This window comes from Hemiscyllium ocellatum, chromosome 16, assembly GCF_020745735.1.
Source record: "Hemiscyllium ocellatum isolate sHemOce1 chromosome 16, sHemOce1.pat.X.cur, whole genome shotgun sequence".
NCBI lineage: Eukaryota > Metazoa > Chordata > Chondrichthyes > Orectolobiformes > Hemiscylliidae > Hemiscyllium > Hemiscyllium ocellatum.
This window is the reverse complement of record NC_083416.1, coordinates 16,452,369-16,472,090: the sequence shown is the minus strand read 5'-3', so window position 1 is coordinate 16,472,090 and position 19,722 is coordinate 16,452,369. Positions and strand designations below refer to the sequence as shown.

General features: G+C 41.1%; 1 protein-coding gene across 1 annotated transcript in view; it reads left to right on the top strand.

The window, feature by feature from the left end:
* Nucleotides 1–19,036, top strand: part of LOC132823541 (ran-binding protein 17-like) — a 955,175-nt gene extending 936,139 nt beyond the window's left edge. Inside the window, exons 26-29 of the mRNA XM_060837486.1 lie at nt 4,491–4,589; nt 12,008–12,135; nt 15,793–15,877; nt 19,001–19,036. Of these exons, the coding sequence (XP_060693469.1) occupies nt 4,491–4,589; nt 12,008–12,135; nt 15,793–15,877; nt 19,001–19,036 (348 nt within the window). The remainder of the gene's footprint in view (nt 1–4,490; nt 4,590–12,007; nt 12,136–15,792; nt 15,878–19,000) is intronic.
* Nucleotides 19,037–19,722: the final 686 nt, after the last annotated feature.

Genomic DNA, 19,722 nt, shown 5'->3' with positions numbered 1-19,722 from the left:
ACAAGGTGCTGCACAGGAAGCTGCTGAGTAATATAAAGGCCCGTGTTGTTAGAGGCAAGTGCTAGCATAGCTATCTGGCAGAAGGCAGAGAGTGGGGATAAAAGGGTCCTGTTCAGGATGGCAGCCAGTGACTAGTGGTGTTCTGCAAGGATCAGTGTTGGGACCACAACTTTTCACTTTATACATTAATGATCTGGATGAAGAAAATGAGGGCATTTTGGCTACATTTGCAGATGATACAAAGATAAATGAAGGGACAGATAGTATTGAGATGCAGGGAGGCTGTAGAAAGATTTAGGTTAGTAGAGTGAGCAAAGAAGTGGCAGATGGAATACAATGTGACAAAGTGTGAGTCATGCACTTTGATAGGAAGAACAGAGGCATGGACTATTTTCTAAATGGGGAGAAAATTCAAAAATCTGAAGTACAAAGAGATGTGGAAGTTCCAGTCCAGGATTCTCTCAAGGTAAACTTACAGTTGGTGATTAGGAAGGCAAAGTGTTGTCATTCATCTCGAGAGGACTAGAATATAAAAGTAGAGATTTAATTGTGAGGCTATATAAAGCTCTGGTCAGACAGCGTACAGAGTATTGTGAGTAGTTTTGGGCCCCATATCACAGGTAGGATAAATTGGTTTTGGAGGGGGTCCCGAGCAGGTTTTTGAGAAATATCCCAGAAATGAAAGGCTTAACATATGAGAATGTTTGAGGACTCTGAGACTATACTTGATAAGGTTTAGAAGGATGAGGAGGTAATCTAATTGAAATTTGCAGAATTCTGAACAGCCTGGACAGAATAGACATTGGGATGATGTTTCTATTGGCAGGAGAGATGAGGACCCAAGTGCACAGCCTTAGAGTAAAGGGAAGACCCTTTAGAACAGAGATAAGGAGAAACTTCTTGAGCCAGAGAGGCTGAATCTGTGGAACTTATTGCCACAGCAAGTTGGGAGGCCAGGTCACTGAGTACGTTTAACACAGGGATAGATAGGTTCTTGATTGTCAAGGGGATCCAGGGTTACAAGGAGAGAGAGCAGGGGAGTGGAGTTGAAAAAACTCATCAGCCATACTTGAATGGCAGATCAGACTTGATGGGCCAAATGGCCTAATTTCTGCTCCTGTGCCTTATGGTTTAAGAGTGGATGGTACTTACTTAGCTGTTTACCATGTTGTGCACCTCAGTGCTATCACTCAGTCAACTTGTTAAAGGCCAGCGACTGTTGTTATGTAGGCAGTAGGCATCAATTTGCAGAGCAGTTTTGATCTTTAAAAGTATTCACTGTTTTCTCAATTAATTCCTTTACAAGAGAGTCAGATTAATGGTCCATTGGGAATGAGGTTGAAGAAAATATGAATATTTGCAAATATTTATGATCAAGTGCACCGTGAAGGTGAATGAAGTTTGTACTGAGAAGGGGAATGGATGCAGTTTTTAAGGAATAATTACATGCACTGGTAGTCCCAGTGTTTGTCACCAGTAATAGCCCAGTGAGCCAGCAGTGTGAGCATGTTCTGAGGAAGATGTTAATACAGAATATCGGACAATGGAGATTGGTAAATGTTCTGGAATTTGCAGATTGAGGGTTAAGTAAACATTTATGTAAAGTTTTATTTCAGGAAATTAAATGAATCTAAAAGGGTTTGTGATAAGGTAGGTTGTACACGTGCTTTGGATAGAATGGCTGGAAGTTGCTGAATGGCTTGTTCTTCTTCCACATTAATGATCTTCTGGTCTAAAATAAGTAGGAAAGAGACTAAAGGGTAATAAACTTGAGATATAAAATGTTAATATGTAACACTTTGATACTGACTGTCAGCTTCTTGAATGACACCATCACTCATGTATTCACAACCTATACAGATTGGCAGGCTACCAACTACAAGGCTCATCCATAAATATCAATTACTCCATCCTTGATGACAGGGGCTGCAGTAGCCTAGGACCTTACGCAAGGAATTTTCTCTCTTTCTCTCTCGCCTCCTGGGAATTCTCTTTCTAATCCTCTCTGCCTCTCTTGCTCCCCCTTGAAATTATCTCTTTCCTCTCATCTACTTTCCCTCCTTTAATTTTTATACTCATAATGTGTATAGCAATAAGATGGCTGTAGATAAAAATTTTCCGGTGGGTCTTATTTCCAGAGCAAGCTGGCAGACAGAATGACAGTAAAAAATAAAACCCATATAGAAGAAACTGCTTTAGATGTTTTCTTACAAGTAAATTGGTTTTTAATGACAATGGCTACAATGCTTTCAACCCCTCTATAATTAGCTTTAAATCACCAATATTTAACATGTGTGTAAACCAAAAGAACTGTGGATGCTATAAACCAGAAACAAAAACAGAAGTTGCTGGAAAAGCTCAGATCTGAGGAAGGATCACTGGAATCAAAATGTTAACTCTGATTTCTCTTCATTGAAGCTGCCAGACCTGCTGAGCTTTTCCAGAAACTTCTGTTTTTGTTTAACATTTGTGACTTATTCAGTGTGAGATAATTTATAAAGCAGATCTTCATTATGAATCTCATTCTTTTACACTGTATCTCATTGTTTTACACTGTTAGAGTTATTTTGATCTCCCACAGTAATCAGTCTGTTTTCTTTAAAGTTGTCATAAAATTGTTTTGAAAAATAAATGTATACTCATTTCTGCTGGCTTCATCCCAGGCTGACAACATTGTGAGGTATTAGTGACATTTAAGATCAGCAGGATGCCAGATGGCAACATAGTAATGTTTAATTCTAAAAGTGCACGAAGTGACCATATTTTAAAAGGATAGCCACATAGAGTCACTCCGAATAAGGGTTGCATTGTATTTGAGGACAGTTGTCATGCATCAGCCATGATGGCGAGCATTGAGAGACTGTTCAGCAATGCAGGGCCGAAGGTTGTCTTTGCCAACTCCCCAGGCAGGTACACTTTAGAAAATAAGAAGGAAATGATGCTTTGACTGTCAAGGAAGGAAAGGCCAGCAGAGCTGTGGATTTGAACTGTTTTGTGATACAAGAGAACAATGAGCTAGCATAGGTGATAATAGAGTTAATTAGATCTTCCACAGCAAAGATATTGGGTGGACAATCAGAGTACAGTATGACATATTTGGATCCTTTGAATGCACAGGAGAGAAGTTTTGCATGGAACAATGTTCATCTTAATGTCAGTGAAAGGTAAGACAATATGGTGTAATGTATACTACCAAGTGAAATATATATGCAGTGGTCTTGCTAATAAAACACTATCTCACACATGGCATTAGAAACAGGTCCACTATGATACTTTTTTCACTCTCGACTGCCAAAATTTATGCTACAGCCTTGATGGTAGTATCTCTGTGTGACTTTAGGGCTGCACCCCATTAACTAGTTTCGTCCATTGATGAATCCCAATATTTTACCTTCATTGCACTCTGCCTTTCCCAGCAGTTCCATCTATGATTAGTCTGTTCCAAACTTTTAAAAATGCCAACATCTCAGATAACATTAATTTCTTAATTGGGAAATCAAATGAATGGGCGGCACAGTGGCACAGTGGTTAGCACTGCTGCCTCACAGCGCCAGAGACCTGGGTTCAATTCCCACCTCAGGCCACTGACTGTGTGGAGTTTGCACGTTCTCCCCGTGTCTGCGTGGGTTTCCTCCGGGTGCTCCGGTTTCCTCCCACAGTCCAAAGATGTGCAGGTTAGGTGAATTGGCCATGCTAAATTGCCCATAGTGTTAGGTAAGGGGCTAATGTAGGGGTTTGGGTGGGTTTCACTTCGGCGGGTCGGTATGGACTTGTAGGGCCGAAGGGCCTGTTTCCACACTGTAAGTAATCTAATCTAATCTAAAAAATTGAAGAACTGAATCCCACAACACAGAACAGCACCATGTCTCTAAGGAGGATATGAGGATTGCAAATGCTGGAGAGTCAGAGTCAAAACGTGTGGCACTGGAAAAGCATAGCTGGTCAGGCAACATCAGAGGAGCAGGAGAGTCAACATTTCAGGCATAAGCCCTTCCTCAGGAAAGTGGGGGGAGGTGCTGCTAAGAGATGGATAGAAGGTTAGGGGTGGACCAGGTGGGGGTGTGGGACATGGAAGGTACGAGAGAAGGCGATAGGTGGCTGCAGGTGAGGGGTGATTATGATAGGTCGGTGGGGAGGGTGGAACAAATAGGTGAGAAGAAAGATGGACAGGTAGTACAGCTCAAGAGGGCAGTGTGCAATTGAAGGATTGGATCTGGGATGAAGTAGGGAGAGGGGAGATTTGGAAACTAGTGAAATTGATGTTGATGCCATGTTGTTGAAGGATCCCAAGGTGGAAGATGAGGTGGCTTGACCTGCTGTGCTTTTCCAGCACTGTAGTTTTCAACTCATGTCTGTAAGGAACAAAACAGATGAGGCATTAAAATTAAGCAGAGATACCCAGGTTGATTACTAAAACGTAAAGATTGATGGCTTTATGGCTATATTATTGGTCTACTCTGTGTTTTAATCACTGTTCTTCCTGATTGCAGATGCTGTCCATTCTAATGAATTGCATTATATTTGAAGACTGTAGGAATCAGTGGTCAATGTCACGTCCACTCCTGGGACTGATACTTCTCAATGAGAAGGTAAGGAAGGCTTCACAAGACAGAATATGACCAACAGAGCTGAGCAGCAGTCTCTATCGTATCTTTATAAAGTATCCATGCAGCTTCACATTCCAGAGTTTGGATTCATACCAACTACCTAGTCTGCAATGATATGCTTTGATTAATATTCACTTTAACCACTTAGAATTTCAAATACAATAATAAGACCTTCCATAACCAGCTCTTCTCCAATATCAGTATTTCCAGTTATCATTGCCTCTCATATCCTTGTGTGCTCAGCTTTAGTTCGTGTCCAGTGACAGCTTCTGATTTATTTGTGCTCTGTGGAAGAATTTCTGTAGGATTATCTCAATATCTTGCAAACACTTTAAGATCAGTAGAAACCCTAGAGAAGCTACAGTGACAGAAGATCATGACCAATAGCCAATGTTCATGAACCAAGTCCAGTCTGAATTTGTGACCTTGTAAGAATATAAATTAAGAGCATGACTAATTACCCATAGAATACCCCTATTCACAGTCAACCTAATGTTTTCAGGATACATTCACACTGCATACTGTACTGGCAGGAGAAGCAGAAAGAGCCATGCAGAGAACAGCTTAATGCTGTGATTGAAATGTAAATGTGTTTCAGATAAATTCTTTACCTCCACCAAAAATGAAGCAAAGGGATAAGATGAAGATGATAGAAGAGAAGAATAAATGTAAATACGATGTGAGATGTCTCATCATTCACCTCCCTTGAATGACCTAGTTTTGTCGTAGTGGATTCAGTATCTTTAACATTATCTGTTTCATGATGATTTGCATCCAAGTGCAATGAAAGATAGCACTACTTTTAAAATGATTAAGTGAGCGATAGAGGATAGACAGTGTTTCGCAATAGTAGGTGACATCGCATTATCATACTTTATGGATCACTGCAATCTTTCACATATTTGGTAGCCTAATAATTTCTATCCTGCATAAACCAATGAATCATTCCCCTCTCCCAAGTATAAAAAATATCTGATTTCTGTGCTTTGCCGACATTCTTCATTGGATATAAATAAAATAGGCTGTAATCTTTTTCCTTTTCAAAAGAAAGCAATCCATTATGATTAACAAAACTGTTTGGGGTTGTTAGTGGTTCTCACAAAATGCCAGCCCAATTCTGAGCTTCCCCAAAACCAAACAAGATATGAGGAAGGTTCAAGCAATTGACAGCAATTGTGGTTAGTATCTATGCCTGAATCAGGCCTAAGGAATTAGTGTTTTCATTTTGATGCATATTTCTTTTCTTTAAGAGTTTTCAGGAGCCCTGCGTTTATTTATTTGAGATGCTGGCTGACAGAGTGTTGCAACTAAGTCAGTGGTATTAAGAATGTATCCCGCAGAACAGGCTTTCCATTCTACATGCTTTTAAGCCACCATCTATAGCATCCCTGACTGAGAGGCTGCTCAGAGAATGGCCTAATTCCATTTTTAATTCTTCTTCATGCCACTTTTCTGTGGTCACAAGGAAACTAATCTGCTCATTGCAGCTCATGTGGCCCCTCACCCTTCCCAACCTAGACCTGCTGTGCTTTTTCCAGCACCACACTTTATCAACCCGTACTATCCATTAGCCAAATGCATAAGCATGGGCCATTTTGTAACTATCCTAACCGGAATGTTGTATCCAAGTGCTGGATTAACATGTATGATTCAAGTAAAATAAGGCCCAAGCATCAGAATGTCTGCCTGTTAAAATTACAACAACATAATAATAATGCAGTTATATTTTTCTGTCCTAATGTCTGAGTTTATGAATGCACTGCTGTAATGGGATATTGCGAAATACAGATCAGAAAATCCTAACCTGAATCCCTGGTCTACATTAAATTATCTAATCTGGTAAAAACTCATTCTCTGTAATATCTAATGATGACAATCCAATCGTCCAAGGGAAAAACAGTAAGTCTATGCCATTGACTGAAGTTCCTCTCCATGTCCTTTGTTTTGGTGATTCATTAATGGGGTGTGCTGTCACTGATAAGGCTAGATTTAATTTCAGTTTCCCTTTGTTATCAAAGATGACTGTTTCTTTTATGCATCTGTTTTGCATTCTAATGTAGCATAGAGTAGATTAGCATGGCTTTCCAAAGTGTATGTGAGAGTGGACTGCCTGATTTTTGTAGGGGTTGCTCAGACTTTCCAGCTTCTCTTTTGTCCATCACTGCTTGTCTTCTTTACTGTTGAAAGGAAATGTCACAACAGATGAGATTGCTCCACTAATATTTCACTCTCTTGCATTTTGAACCTGAACCTCAGCCATCTTCATAGTGTCCAAGTTTAAGTTGTGAATAAAAAGAACATTTTAAAGATTTTCTCATCTGTATTACATGTCCACTCCATCTGAGCTGAACGCTAAGGCAATTCCAGACATTTCTACTCTTTGAATTAGCTCAGTGTTGGATACTTCGTATTCCCATTGATCCCCATGACATTCCAAATGCACCTCATGTAGAGCCAATCATATACTTAATGCATTAGGTGCATTAGTCAATGTCTGTCAGGAATACAGGAAGATGGATATTACCATATCTTTATGCACAGCTTTCATAAAATATTGGTGACACTAGCCAGGCTAGCATTTATTGCCCAACCTTAATTGCCCTTAGGGTAGTAGTGAGCTGCCTCATGAACCACTTCAGGTCTTGAGATGTAGGAACACCCACAATACTGTTAGGAAAGAAGTTCCATGATTTTAACCCATTGACAATGAAGGAACTGTGTTATAGTTCCAAGTCAAGATGGTGTGTGACTTGATGGGGAACTTGCAGGTGGTGATGTTCTTTGGCAAATTATTGCTACCTATCTTGTGGATGTTACATACTGTACCACACTGACTATGGGACACAGGTGAGGGGACAAAGGGGTTTAACTTACTGGAGAGACTAGTGACACTGAAGGAATACCTAATGCAGATTTGACATTTATAACCTGAATCCTGAATGAAACTAAAGTTTTTGCCCCCTTTCTTTTCCAATGTTGACCATTTGCATTAATTAGTGAGTAAAAAATGAGGTCTGCAGATGCTGGAGATCACAGCTGCAAATGTGTTGCTGGTCAAAGCACAGCAGGCCAGGCAGCATCTCAGGAATAGAGAATTCGACGTTTCGAGCATAAGCCCTTCATCAGGAGGGCTTATGCTTGAAACGTCGAATTCTCTATTCCTGAGATGCTGCCTGGCCTGCTGTGCTTTGACCAGCAACACATTTGCAGCATTTGCATTAATTAGTTCTTTTTGGATCGTGTCGTTTATGAGGAAATAGTTAACCCAAGAACAATCTTTGATAAATAGCAGTAAACAAGGATATTAAAAAGTGTTCTGTCATGTGCATCACCAGAGGTTAATAGACATGTTCCTGAAATGTGACATTGACTATAATGATGTGAAATTTGTCTATTTATTTATTGGAACCAAATAGAGAGCATTAAACTAGAAGAGAGACAATAAGGTATGTTTCAAATGAAGAGAGGAATAAGAACAGGATGGATATGCTCATAAATATTACTCAATATGTATGCAGAACAAGTATTCAGAGTACTTCCAAGGATAAAAGTTAGAGTCAAAAACATGACAGGTTTGTGGATGATAGTGAGGATTGAAATGGATGGTACCATATTAGAACAAGTAGGTAAGTTTGCTTACTTGTGACAATTGTTAACAGAGGATGGTAGCTGTGATGCAGAAGTTAAAGGATAGAGATAGCCAGAAGTAATTTTGTGAAGATAAAGTATGTGTTAACAGTAAGAAAATGCAAGTTTGAAATGAGGAAAAATCTCAGAATATGCTGCATTCTGTTCATTTTTTTTAGATTAGACTTACAGTGTGGAAACAGGCCCTTCGGCCCAACAAGTCCACACCGACCCGCCGAAGCGAAACCCACCCATACCCCTACATTTACCCCTTACCTAACACTACGGGCAATTTAGCATGGCCAATTCACCTGACCCGCACATCTTTGGACTGTGGGAGGAAACCGGAGCACCCGGAGGAAACCCACGCAGACACAGGGAGAACGTGCAAACTCCACACAGTCAGTCACCTGAGTCGGGAATTGAACCACTGTGCCACCGTGCCGCCCACATTGTATACCTCAGCAACTGAGGCCATAAGTAAAGACCTGCGGAAAAAGATTGCTGGAATTGCATTTGAAAGTGGATGCTAAGATGTATTCTAAACATTCCATGTGCAGACCATAAGACAAATGAAGGAATGCTTAAAATGTCAGTATTTCAGCCATTTGATGAGAGCTGTAAAACTACAGAGATCGCACCTAGTGGGTAATATGGAATGCAGCAGAAAGAGAGATTGAATTACAGATGTCATAGAGTGGTCCCACATGAGCTGCAGTGGATGTATGAGGATGGGGCATGAAATAAGACAGGCAAGTGTGACACACCATGACAGCAAACCTCCTCGTATGAAGACAAGGGTGAGCATGGGAGACAATTGCCTAGTGGTATTATCATTGGACTGTCAATCCAAAGAGCCAGCGAATGTTCTGGGGATCTGAGTTCAAATCCCACCACAGCAGATGGTGAAATTTGAATTCAATTTTAAAAAAACTGGAATTAAGAGTCTAATGATGACCATGTTGATTGTCAGAAAAACCCATCTCATTCACTTATGTCCTTTAGGGAAGTAAACTACTATCCTTACCTAGATTGGGCTAAATGTGACTGCAGACCCACAGCAATTTGGTTAACCATTACCTGCCCTCTGGGCAGTTAAAGATCAGCAATAAATGCTGGCCTAGCGAACAATGCCCTCATCCTGTGAATGAATGAAAAAAGCTGATGTTTCACAAATGATAATGAGGTCTAGCAATAGATTTTAACCCCAAAACAGTGTGGTGTCATCACGCATACTTGTGACACTCAAGTTGAGTATCATTCCAATACAGCAGTGATATGCTGGACCTTATGGCAAGTCCTTTCTCCATAGCAAGGCTCTACAGATCTATTCCAGCATATGCAGTAATGAGGCTTTTTTTACAGATAAATTAATGAATTTAATGATATGGGTTAACATGTGTGGCACTGTGATGATTGATAATCCTTGTATTTAGTTGAAAATTATCATCCCAGAATTTAATCAGGCAATTTCTCCAGTCTGGTTACACAGCAGCTTTTATTGCAGTCAGCTCATCAGCTCCCAGTTTTGCAGGAGGGCAATTGTATCTCATTTTGTCTTCACATATTTAGGATGCAGAAGGAACTGTTCAGGAAAAAAACACTATCATAATGTTCTTCTCGATTTGCAATATTGCAAATAATGATTGTGGGACTTTGCAAAAGCATTTAGCCAAACAATAAAATTGTTTATTCCCTTTTTAATTAGTGGATCACATTAACAGATTACCCATCTGAGATTCAGTCCAGGACATTTTATACTAGCAATTAAGAATGCTGGAAAGAGTACTTTTAATAACTGCAAGTCATACTTAAACTACAAGCTCTGCTCTTGCTGTGAGACTAGAAGGTGTCATTTTATTGATCTGCCCATTACGAACAGCAGATTACAAGGCATTCCTGTTCCAATTCCAAGTATTTTTTTGACATTTGCAGAGAGGTTGCCACAATGATTAAGTTTTTAATAAAGCCACAGTTTTCTGCCTTAGAAATTGAAGGACAGTATAAGATGCTTTCTTTCTCTTAATAAAATTGAAACACCAATTGCCCGATTGCACCTGCCTAAATTCTGCTCCTGGTCCATCAACCATCACTGTTTCTTATACCCCAGCTCATGAGGGAATATTGAAAAATAAGTGCAAGATTGGAAATTAATTTGACTGACGACACTGTGCATTACAGGCACTGTCAGAGCAGTAAAGCTTTATATTTCAATTTAGTAATAAGGCAATACACAATGATTACATGCTATGAACTAACCTTACCGCTTTCTTTTCTTAACATTTCTGCCAGCTTATACATTTGCCCTTCCAAGAGAATTGTTGACCGCTTTCTGAGGTACAGATCCACTCTTGGTCGGCCATTTATTCATTGTCACCGTGGGGTCAGTCGGGTCATTGTTTTGCTTTTTCTCTGGCGGGCTTCAAGTCTCACATAGTTCACATCGCGATCTCATGCTCTCATCCAAATTTTCTTCTTATGTTTACCCCTCAATTACTCTTTGATTTATTGCAAAAATCAAGGCTGTCAAGTCTTTGTTTTGAGTGCCTCTACCTGGGTATCATTTTTTCTCAATTACTTAACAATCCTTTTTAATCCTGAACTTGTACTCTGGATCTAAACCACTCAATCTTCGTTCTGTCCATTCTCCTAATTCTGAGCATCCTCCACTGCAGAATACCTGCAGCTATTATTCTTCTCCAATCTTCTTTCAGCTCAGCCCAGCACTGATGACCATGGAGTGCAATACTCCACATGAGAGACATTTTTTCAACTTTCTGCAACTACTTTTAAACATTACTAAAGTCACTGATCCCACCTCTTGACATAACTAATCCATTGTAGATTTAATTCTTGGATGTAACTTTTATGTTTATTATTATGCCAAAGTACTTGACTTTACTAATTTCCATTTAACGCCATAATGTGGTCTTTTACTCATTTAAGTTCAGTCCAAAAGTCTTTTTTTAACTTAGTTTATTGCTCTTCCTTTGATCTGGCTATGAGTGCATTTTGTTTTGTATTAATTTGTAGAATGTGCGTGGACTAGCATTCATTACTGATGTCTCTCAATAAAAGGGAGCCAGTGGATGTGATCTTCTTGGATTTGACAAGATGCCACACAGGAGGTTGCTAAATAAAATGACCTCATGGTATTAGGGGCAAGATAAAAGCATAGATAGAGAATTGCTGACTGGCAGAAAGCAGAGAGTGGAGACAAAGGGGACTTTTCAGGATGTCAGACAGTTAGTAGTGGAGTTCCACAGGAATCAGTGTTGGGACCACAACTATTTACATTACACATTAACAATCTGGACACAGGAGCTGAGGGCATTGTTAAGTTGGCACATTCATTCTGATTGATAGGTAATTGCAGTGGGTATAGAGATTTCTTAATGGCATACACAACCAGTGAACCCAGCACTGGGCAAGCTCAAATGACGGCCCCAACTGGACTATGTTGACGAACATCTTTGTCAGACTTCACAGAATTTTAATGAAATTTATTCTACAGTTTTTACAGAAAAGAAAGATTTTATTCAGAGCCACACACATCAACTTTCTCATTTTGTATTGACATCTTTCTTCAACCGCTGAATTGTTTCTCCTGTCACATTTTTCACACTGCAATCTGTCTGTGGATTGAATATCCTGATGACTGAGCTCAGACAAAGCTTTTGGTGCCTGCAGAATTGAGGCCAAGATGTCCTAAGAAATAACACTGTGTAGTGAAACTCAGTTGACCTTTGACACATTGTGCTTTCTAATTGCAGTATTTCAGTGAATTGAGAAGAAATTTGATAAGCAACCAGGACCCTGAGCAGCAGCAAACACTGAATGCATGTTTTGAGAAATTAATGGAAGGAGTGGAACAGAACTTGCTAATCAAGAACAGAGACAGGTAAACTGAGACAATGAAATGAAGTTAAAACACCATAGTGTGAAGATCGGGGAAACTAGTGTAGAGTTGGAGTCAAATATAGACGAGGCCAGATAAGAACATGGCAGGTTTCATTCCTCAAAGGATGCTAGTGGACCAGTTAGGTTTTTATAGCAGTCCACTAGATATTTTGTCACTTTTATTGATATCAGCTGTTTATCTCCAAATCTTTTAAACTAAATTCAAATTCTTAAACATGCGTACTGCTGGACAGGGTGGGCACACAACAAATGAATTTAATGCAAAGTAGTGTGAAATGATAGATTTTAATGGGAAGAAAGAGGAGAGACAATATTTTAAAAAGTACAATTTGAAAGCATGTGCAAGAACAGAGAGATCTGGAGCTGGTATATACATAAATAATTGAAGCTGGCAAGCAGGTTGAGAAAGTAGTTAATGAGATATTCAAGTTCCTGGGTCTTTTAAATAGAGCCATTGTTGCAAAATCAAAGAAGATATGGTGAGATTCTATGTAAGCCTGCTTTTGCCTCTGCTGGAGTATTGTGTCCTATTACAAGACACCTTGTCAAAAGTCTTTTGAATCAAGAATTCTGGGAGAATGGTAACTTAATGGTAATGGCACTCAGTTATATTAAACCATTACCAAATCTAAAAAGAATGACACTAACTGCAACATCCATCAACTTTAGAAACAGGAAACGACAATGGCAAAACCAGACCTGCTGACACTGCAAATTCTCCTTACTAACATTTGGGAGGGAGGCTTGTGCTAAAATTGGGAAAGCTGTCTCACATATCAGTTAAACAACAGCTAGATATAGTCATCCTCATGAAGTCATACCTTACAGACAATGTCCTAGGTAACACAATCACCATCCCTAAGTATGTTGTGTCCCACTAACAGGACAGATCAAGCAGATGTGACGACACAGTGGTCTACCATTGTGAGGGAGTTGCCCAGGAAGTGTTCAACATTGCCTCTGCACCCTATGAAGTCCCATGGCATCAGATCAAGCATAACAAAGGAAAATGAGATGTCAAACTGAAGAAGCCACAACAGAAGACGACTTGCATATCAAACAGCTGAAGAAACAAGTGATAGATAGAGCTGAATGATCCAACAACCAGGTCATCTGATTTATGCTCTTCAGCCCAAGTCACAAATCATGGTGGACAATTAAGTAATTATTCGGTTGAGGAGGCCCACAAATATCTCTATCCTCAATGAGGGTGCCTAGCACATTAGCCAAAAATAAGTCTGTAACATCTGCAACCACCTTCAGCTAGGATTGCTATGTGGATGATCCATTTTGGCATCCTTCTGCGGTCCCCAATATTGATTTACTCCACTTGATATTGCTAAACAGCTGAAGACTCTAAATGTGGCAAAAGCTATGAGAACAAAATAATAGTACTGAAGTTATATGCTTTCAGACTAGCTGTGCCTTAGCCAAGATATTCTGTGTGGCTGAGACATTGGCATCTCCTCAACAATGTGAAACATTGCCCATGAATACAAACCGTAAGTCAATTCCAACATGGTAAATTACCAGTCTACTCTCATTCATCAGCAAAGTAACAGAGGGGCGAAAAATAATGGAGAAAATCAATAGTGCAATCAATTAGAATTTGTCAACCTGTTACAAACTTTCGATTTCGTCAGGACCAATCAGCCTTTGGCCTTATTATAACCTTGGTCGCCACTTGCCTGGATGAACATATTTCCAACAATACTCAAGAAAGTTGAAACCATCCAGAAAAAAAGCAGCTCATTAGATTGCCCCACATTTACAATTATCCACTTCACCAATGCTCAGTAGCAAAAGTGTACCATCTTCAAGATGCATTGCAGAAATTGACCAATTAAACAGCAACTTCCAAGCCCAAGATCACGTCCATCTCAAATGACAAGGGCAGCAGATACATGGGAATATCTCCACCTGCAAGTTCCCCTCACCATCCTGACTTGGAAATATATTTCAATTTCTTCAGTAACACTGGATCAAAATCCTGGAATCCCTCCCTGATGCACTGTGAGTTTGTGAGTTATGTCACATGGACTGCAACAGTCCAGGAAGGCAGCTCACCATCACTTTTTAAGGGAAACTAAAGTTGTGCAATAAATGCTGGTCCACGAGTGACTTCAAATAAAGTATGAACAAAAGAGCTGACTGCCAGTGGTGAGGTGAAAGTGACTGGCCTTGTCATCAATGTTGTGATTGACTGAGTGGCTAGGGGATCAGCATATTCTGGCTCACAAGTATTCAGTACTATTGCTGGAACATTGTCAGTGTCCAACTGTTTCTGGATATCATGTGAAGTGAATCAAATTGGCTGAAGAGGGGCATTTGTGATGCTGTTTCTCTTCTAGATGAGGCCAAGATGGATCATTCACTTGACTCTTCTGACTAAAGATTTTCTAAACGCTTCATCCTTATCTTTTGCACTGATGTGCAGAGCCCTTCCATCTTTGGTAATGCAAACATTTGTGAAGACTCTTCCTCCAGTGATTTGTTTAATTGTCCACCATCTTCACAACTGGATGCGGCAGGTCTGCAGAGCTCAAATCCAATCTATTGGTTATGGGATTTCTTAGTTCTATCTGTCGCTTGCTACTTATGCTGTTTGGCATGCAAACAGTCCTGTTTGTAACTTCATTAGGTTGACACCTAATTTTAGATATACCTGGTGCTGCTCCTAGCATGCCCTCCAATGTTCTTTACCATTGCTGGACCTTTGTCCCAGAACTCCTCCCTGTCACTGCAGATGAGTCTACATCATATGAACCCTGCTTTCAATGAGGCAGCTCGCCATCAACCTCTCAAGGTAGTGATAAGCAATAAATGCTGGCCCAGACAGCAATGTCCACCTTCAATGGATGAATTTGAAAAAGCAACTGAACGCCATAGACTGCATCAGATCTAGCTGAAAGACACATTAATAGCAACTCACTGGGTATTTGGCATTGATAGCAGAAATCACCTAATGTTTACTGCTTGCTGCTATTGATTCCACAAAGGCTGACTGCTGGTCAGGTAAGGAGTTAGGATCTAAGGAATTGGAAAGATTGGAAGCAGAAAGGGCTATCAACGAGTGTTGGAATAGTAGCTGAAATTTTCTTTGGCACCTAAAAGAGGTCACTTCCACATGGACCCAAAAGGGTAGGGTTTCTATTCACCCTATGGGCCTCTCCTTCTACACAGCTGAGAGTCCATGATGGATACTTTACTCAACAGGTCATTAAAAATGACTCTAATTCACTTTGTCCTATGGAACTAGACTCACAAGGTTGCAACCCAAGTGAGGCATCAAGCATTCAAGAAATGTGCCTGAAATAGCATTTAATGTTTGTTTCAAGCTTAGATTTCAACAACCATTCTACCCAGTTTCCTCTCAGCAGGGGTGAGAGTGAGGATTAAAATCCCTTTCTTTACTGTCTGGATTCATATAAGTAGTGGTCTCTTGCATATAGTGTTGACAGGCTGGCACCTCCTGTATAACAGCTTACAGCTAGAATACGCACCAACAAAATCAGTTCAAAAAAAAGATGGAAAAGTTCAAGCACAAATCATTTATTTCAGTTGTTTAATTTTTAAATGGGATTCTCATCAAATTTAGAGTCAGAAGGCTGTTTGTTTATTTTTCCCACCATCACAGGTTTACACAGAACATGTCCATTTTCAAACGTGATGTGACTGAGACTTTGCGCATTTGTACAACTGCCAATACCCCTGTTGATATGGTGAGCTGATTCCAACACTGATGCAGAGTGACCAGAGGATCTGCAATCCCGAGGACAGTGAGCATTATGCCAGTGCCTTTTGTTACTGCTGCAAAATAAAATGTGTCTTTTCCACCTGGTACTTGAGATAGTGGTGATTTTCCTGGGTTGGGAGGAGGGATGCATAATTTGATGACAGAATCTAGCAAAGGTTTAGAGTGGGTTACTATCTAACGCCTCACTTATTACTGGCTCACACTGGTTTTGATGTCCTTGCAAACACAAAGTCCAAACCAAACTTATATTGGGTACAAAAACATCTTTATTCACAGAGAAGCCAGTTCACAACAACTCTCATAAGATTACACTTTTCTAACAACGTAGGATACACCTCAGGTGGGCAGAAGTTGAATTTCAAGATTGCGTGTAAATTATGTTGGTCATCTGACCTATTTTGGCAGCCCTTTACCAAAGCTTGTGTTTCAGGGTACCTGGTTATATGTGAATAAACTCATCCACCTTAATTATCAAGTCTCCTTTATTTCTAACAGAGGTGTCCCTCTGAGTAAAGCAGGAACATGAACCAATAATCAGCGGACAATTCTCCATGTGATATTCACAGTTTTCTCCTTCCTTGAGGCTACATTCCAGTGAACCATGTGTCCTTGTGAAAATGGCCATAGTGCAAAGCCCATACAGTAATGAATCTTTGCGGAAGACCTACATTAGTAGGTCATTTTACAGTAAAAGGCAAAACTTTTCCCATATAAATTAATGCTTCTTCACTTTTGGAAGCCATTTTGGCTTCCAAAAGGTTTCATAGGAATGCTGTACTTTTGAAAAGTGGGGCATATCTGTACTTAACTAACATAGCCCAAATAAATCTCCCTCCTGTAAAAATGCTATCTCTTACTCCCAATTTCTCCGCCTCTGCCGCATCTGCTCCCAGGAGGAGCAATTCCATTCCAGAACATCTCAGGTGGCCTCTTAATTCAAGGAGTACAATTTCCCCTCCCACGTAGTCAACAATGCCCTTCAGTGCATCTCCTCCACTTGCCTCACCTTCGACCTTGAGCCCCACTCCTCCAACCACAAGAACAGAACCCCCTCAGTCATAGAATTCCAATAGTGTGGAAACAGGCCATTCAGCCCAACAAGTCCATACTGACCCTCCGAAGAGTATCCCACCCAGACTCATTCTCCTCCCCTTTTACTCTACATTTCCTATGAGTAATGCACCAAACCTACACACCCCTGAACAGATGGGCAGTTTAGCATGGCCAATTCACCTAACCCACACATCTTTGGACTGTGGGAGGAAACCAGAGCGCCCAGAGGAAACCCATGCAGACATGGGGAGAATGTGCAAACTACATACAGACAGTCGCCTGAGGCTAGAATTGAACCAGGGTCCCTGGCGCTGTGAGGCAGCAGTGCTAACCACTGAGACACTGTCCGTCCCACCGGTCCTCACTTTCCACCCCACCAACCTTCAGATACAACACATTATCCTCTGCCATTTCTGCCACCTACAATCAGACCTCACCACCAAGGTATATTTCCCTCCCCATTTCTTTCAGTATTCCACAGAGACCATTTCCTCCACAACTCCCTTGTTAGGTCCACACCCCTCACCAACCCACTGTCCACTCCTGGCACCTTCCCTTGCCACTGCAGGTAGTGTAAAACCTGCCCCACACCTCCCCCCTCACCTCCGTCCAAGTCCCCAAAGGATCCTTCCAAATCCAGCAGAGATTTTCCTCCACATCATCTACTGTGTCCATTGCTCTCAATATGATCTCCTCTACATTGGGGAGACAGGACGCCAACTTGCTGAATGCTGGTCCATCAACACCACAGCCCTATGACCAAGCATTTCAACTACCCCTCGCACACTGCCAAAGAGATGCAAGTCATGCACCGCCTCCACCACCAAATCCTAGCCACCCAATACCTCATCTTCCATCTTGTGACCCTCCAACCACACGGGATCAATGTCAATTTCATCAGTTTCCTCATCTCCCCTCCCCCCCACCTTATCCTGGATCCAATCCTCCACCTCGACACAGCCCTCTGGAACTCTCCTACCTGTCCATCTACCCTTCCACCTTTCTCTCTACCCTCCACTCCAACTTATCACCATCACACCCCACCTTCATCTACCTATCGCATTCCCAGCTACCTTCCCATAGTCCCACCCCTCCCAAAAATCTTTCAGCTCCCTTGCCCCCTCCCCCCACATTCCTGATGAAGATGCTGCCTGTCCGGTTGTGCTTTTCCAGCACCACACTTTTTGATTCTGATCTCCAGCATCTGCAGTCCTTGCTTTCTCCCAAAATCCACGCCAAGCCTATTTAACACCTCATCATTCTATTCTCAATCATCATCAAAGGGATGGTGGGGATCAAAGACATTATCGACGACACCTACTTGAGAAGCCTTCCACAGCCTGGGTCCAAACATAGACAAAAGAGCTGAATGGCATAGCTTGCACTTTGCATGAACCATGTCATCAAAGATTTATTCTTGCTACCCCTGAGTTGAGGTTCTGGTTCATTTAAGTTGCCACAATTACTGGTGTAGATTGAAGGCACCATGATCATTTCCAACATCGCATGCATGTGTATTGTACGCCAACAAAATGTTGAGCAAGAGGAATCCCACAACGTTGATAAGTGGCCCTGAAAAGTGATATGTGTGCATTATTGTGGCACCCTGCATTCTCCCTGCTATTGACGGGGAAGCGAGAAAGGCATGAACTTAGTTCTCTCAAATATAGAGTCAGTAATCTCCATTATATGACAGTGAATGACAAGCCGGGGTGTTGAAAATGCCACCTGCTCCAACTTGGGACAAAACGTTTCGAAAAAAAACATTCATGGCTGCATTCACGCTCATGGCCCCAGGCAATGTTGCTTTCATTGTGTTCTCAGTCTGAAATAATGGCTTAACTGTTATAAATTTCAGGGCGGAAGTCCTTAGTGAAACAGAAATCTCTGAAACACTGTTCGACTTTAAGCTTCAGTTAAGAAAATTACTCCCTGAACATATTCAGTGACTATGAAGGCTCTTCTTCCCCCTCCTCCTCCTTCCATATTCAGCAGCTTGTCTTCTTCTGTGCCACACTGCTCATTCTCCCTGTAGGCCAAGGCGGATACGTACTACTACACCTATTTCTAGGAGAAAATGGTTTGCACAGAATCCTTCCAGTAAAGATAAAGCCCTACAGCACATGGCACACCAAATCTGTGGACTTCAACTATTTTTCCTGATGAAGGATTTATGCCCGAAATGTCAATTCTCCTACTCCTTGGATGCTACCTGACTGGCTGTGCTTTTCCAGCACCACACTCTTTTACTCAATCTCCAACATCTGCAGTCCTCATTTCTCCTATTTTCAACACTGGGAAACTGAATACTTCTCCATTGGTGGACTAGTCTGGGAAGGCTTATGCCTGAAACGTCGACTCTCCTGCTCCTTGGATGCTACCTGCCCTGCTGGAGTTTTTGAGTCATGCAAATATATTTGCATCCTCACTAAAGTAACGTTCTGCATCATAAGTATGTATCCACTGTCCACAGCCACTGCTTTGGAGGCAAGGCTGTGTGCTACATAGCTGAATTTTGTAGCCTGAATACTTTTGACAAAAACCATCATAAGAAGAAGTGTAAGAGATCTAAAGCCACTTACGCATGAGTCCCAGATGCTGAGCCTTCAGTTTCCAATTTTTTGGTTTGGCCACTTGATTTTGTATGGAACTAATGAAGTGATTGATCTTATGCTTCTTTGGGAGTCTTGCGGTCTTCCATTTGGATGTTTTGAGCTGACTGGAACATTTTGAAAAATATGTTCTGGTTATGCCCCA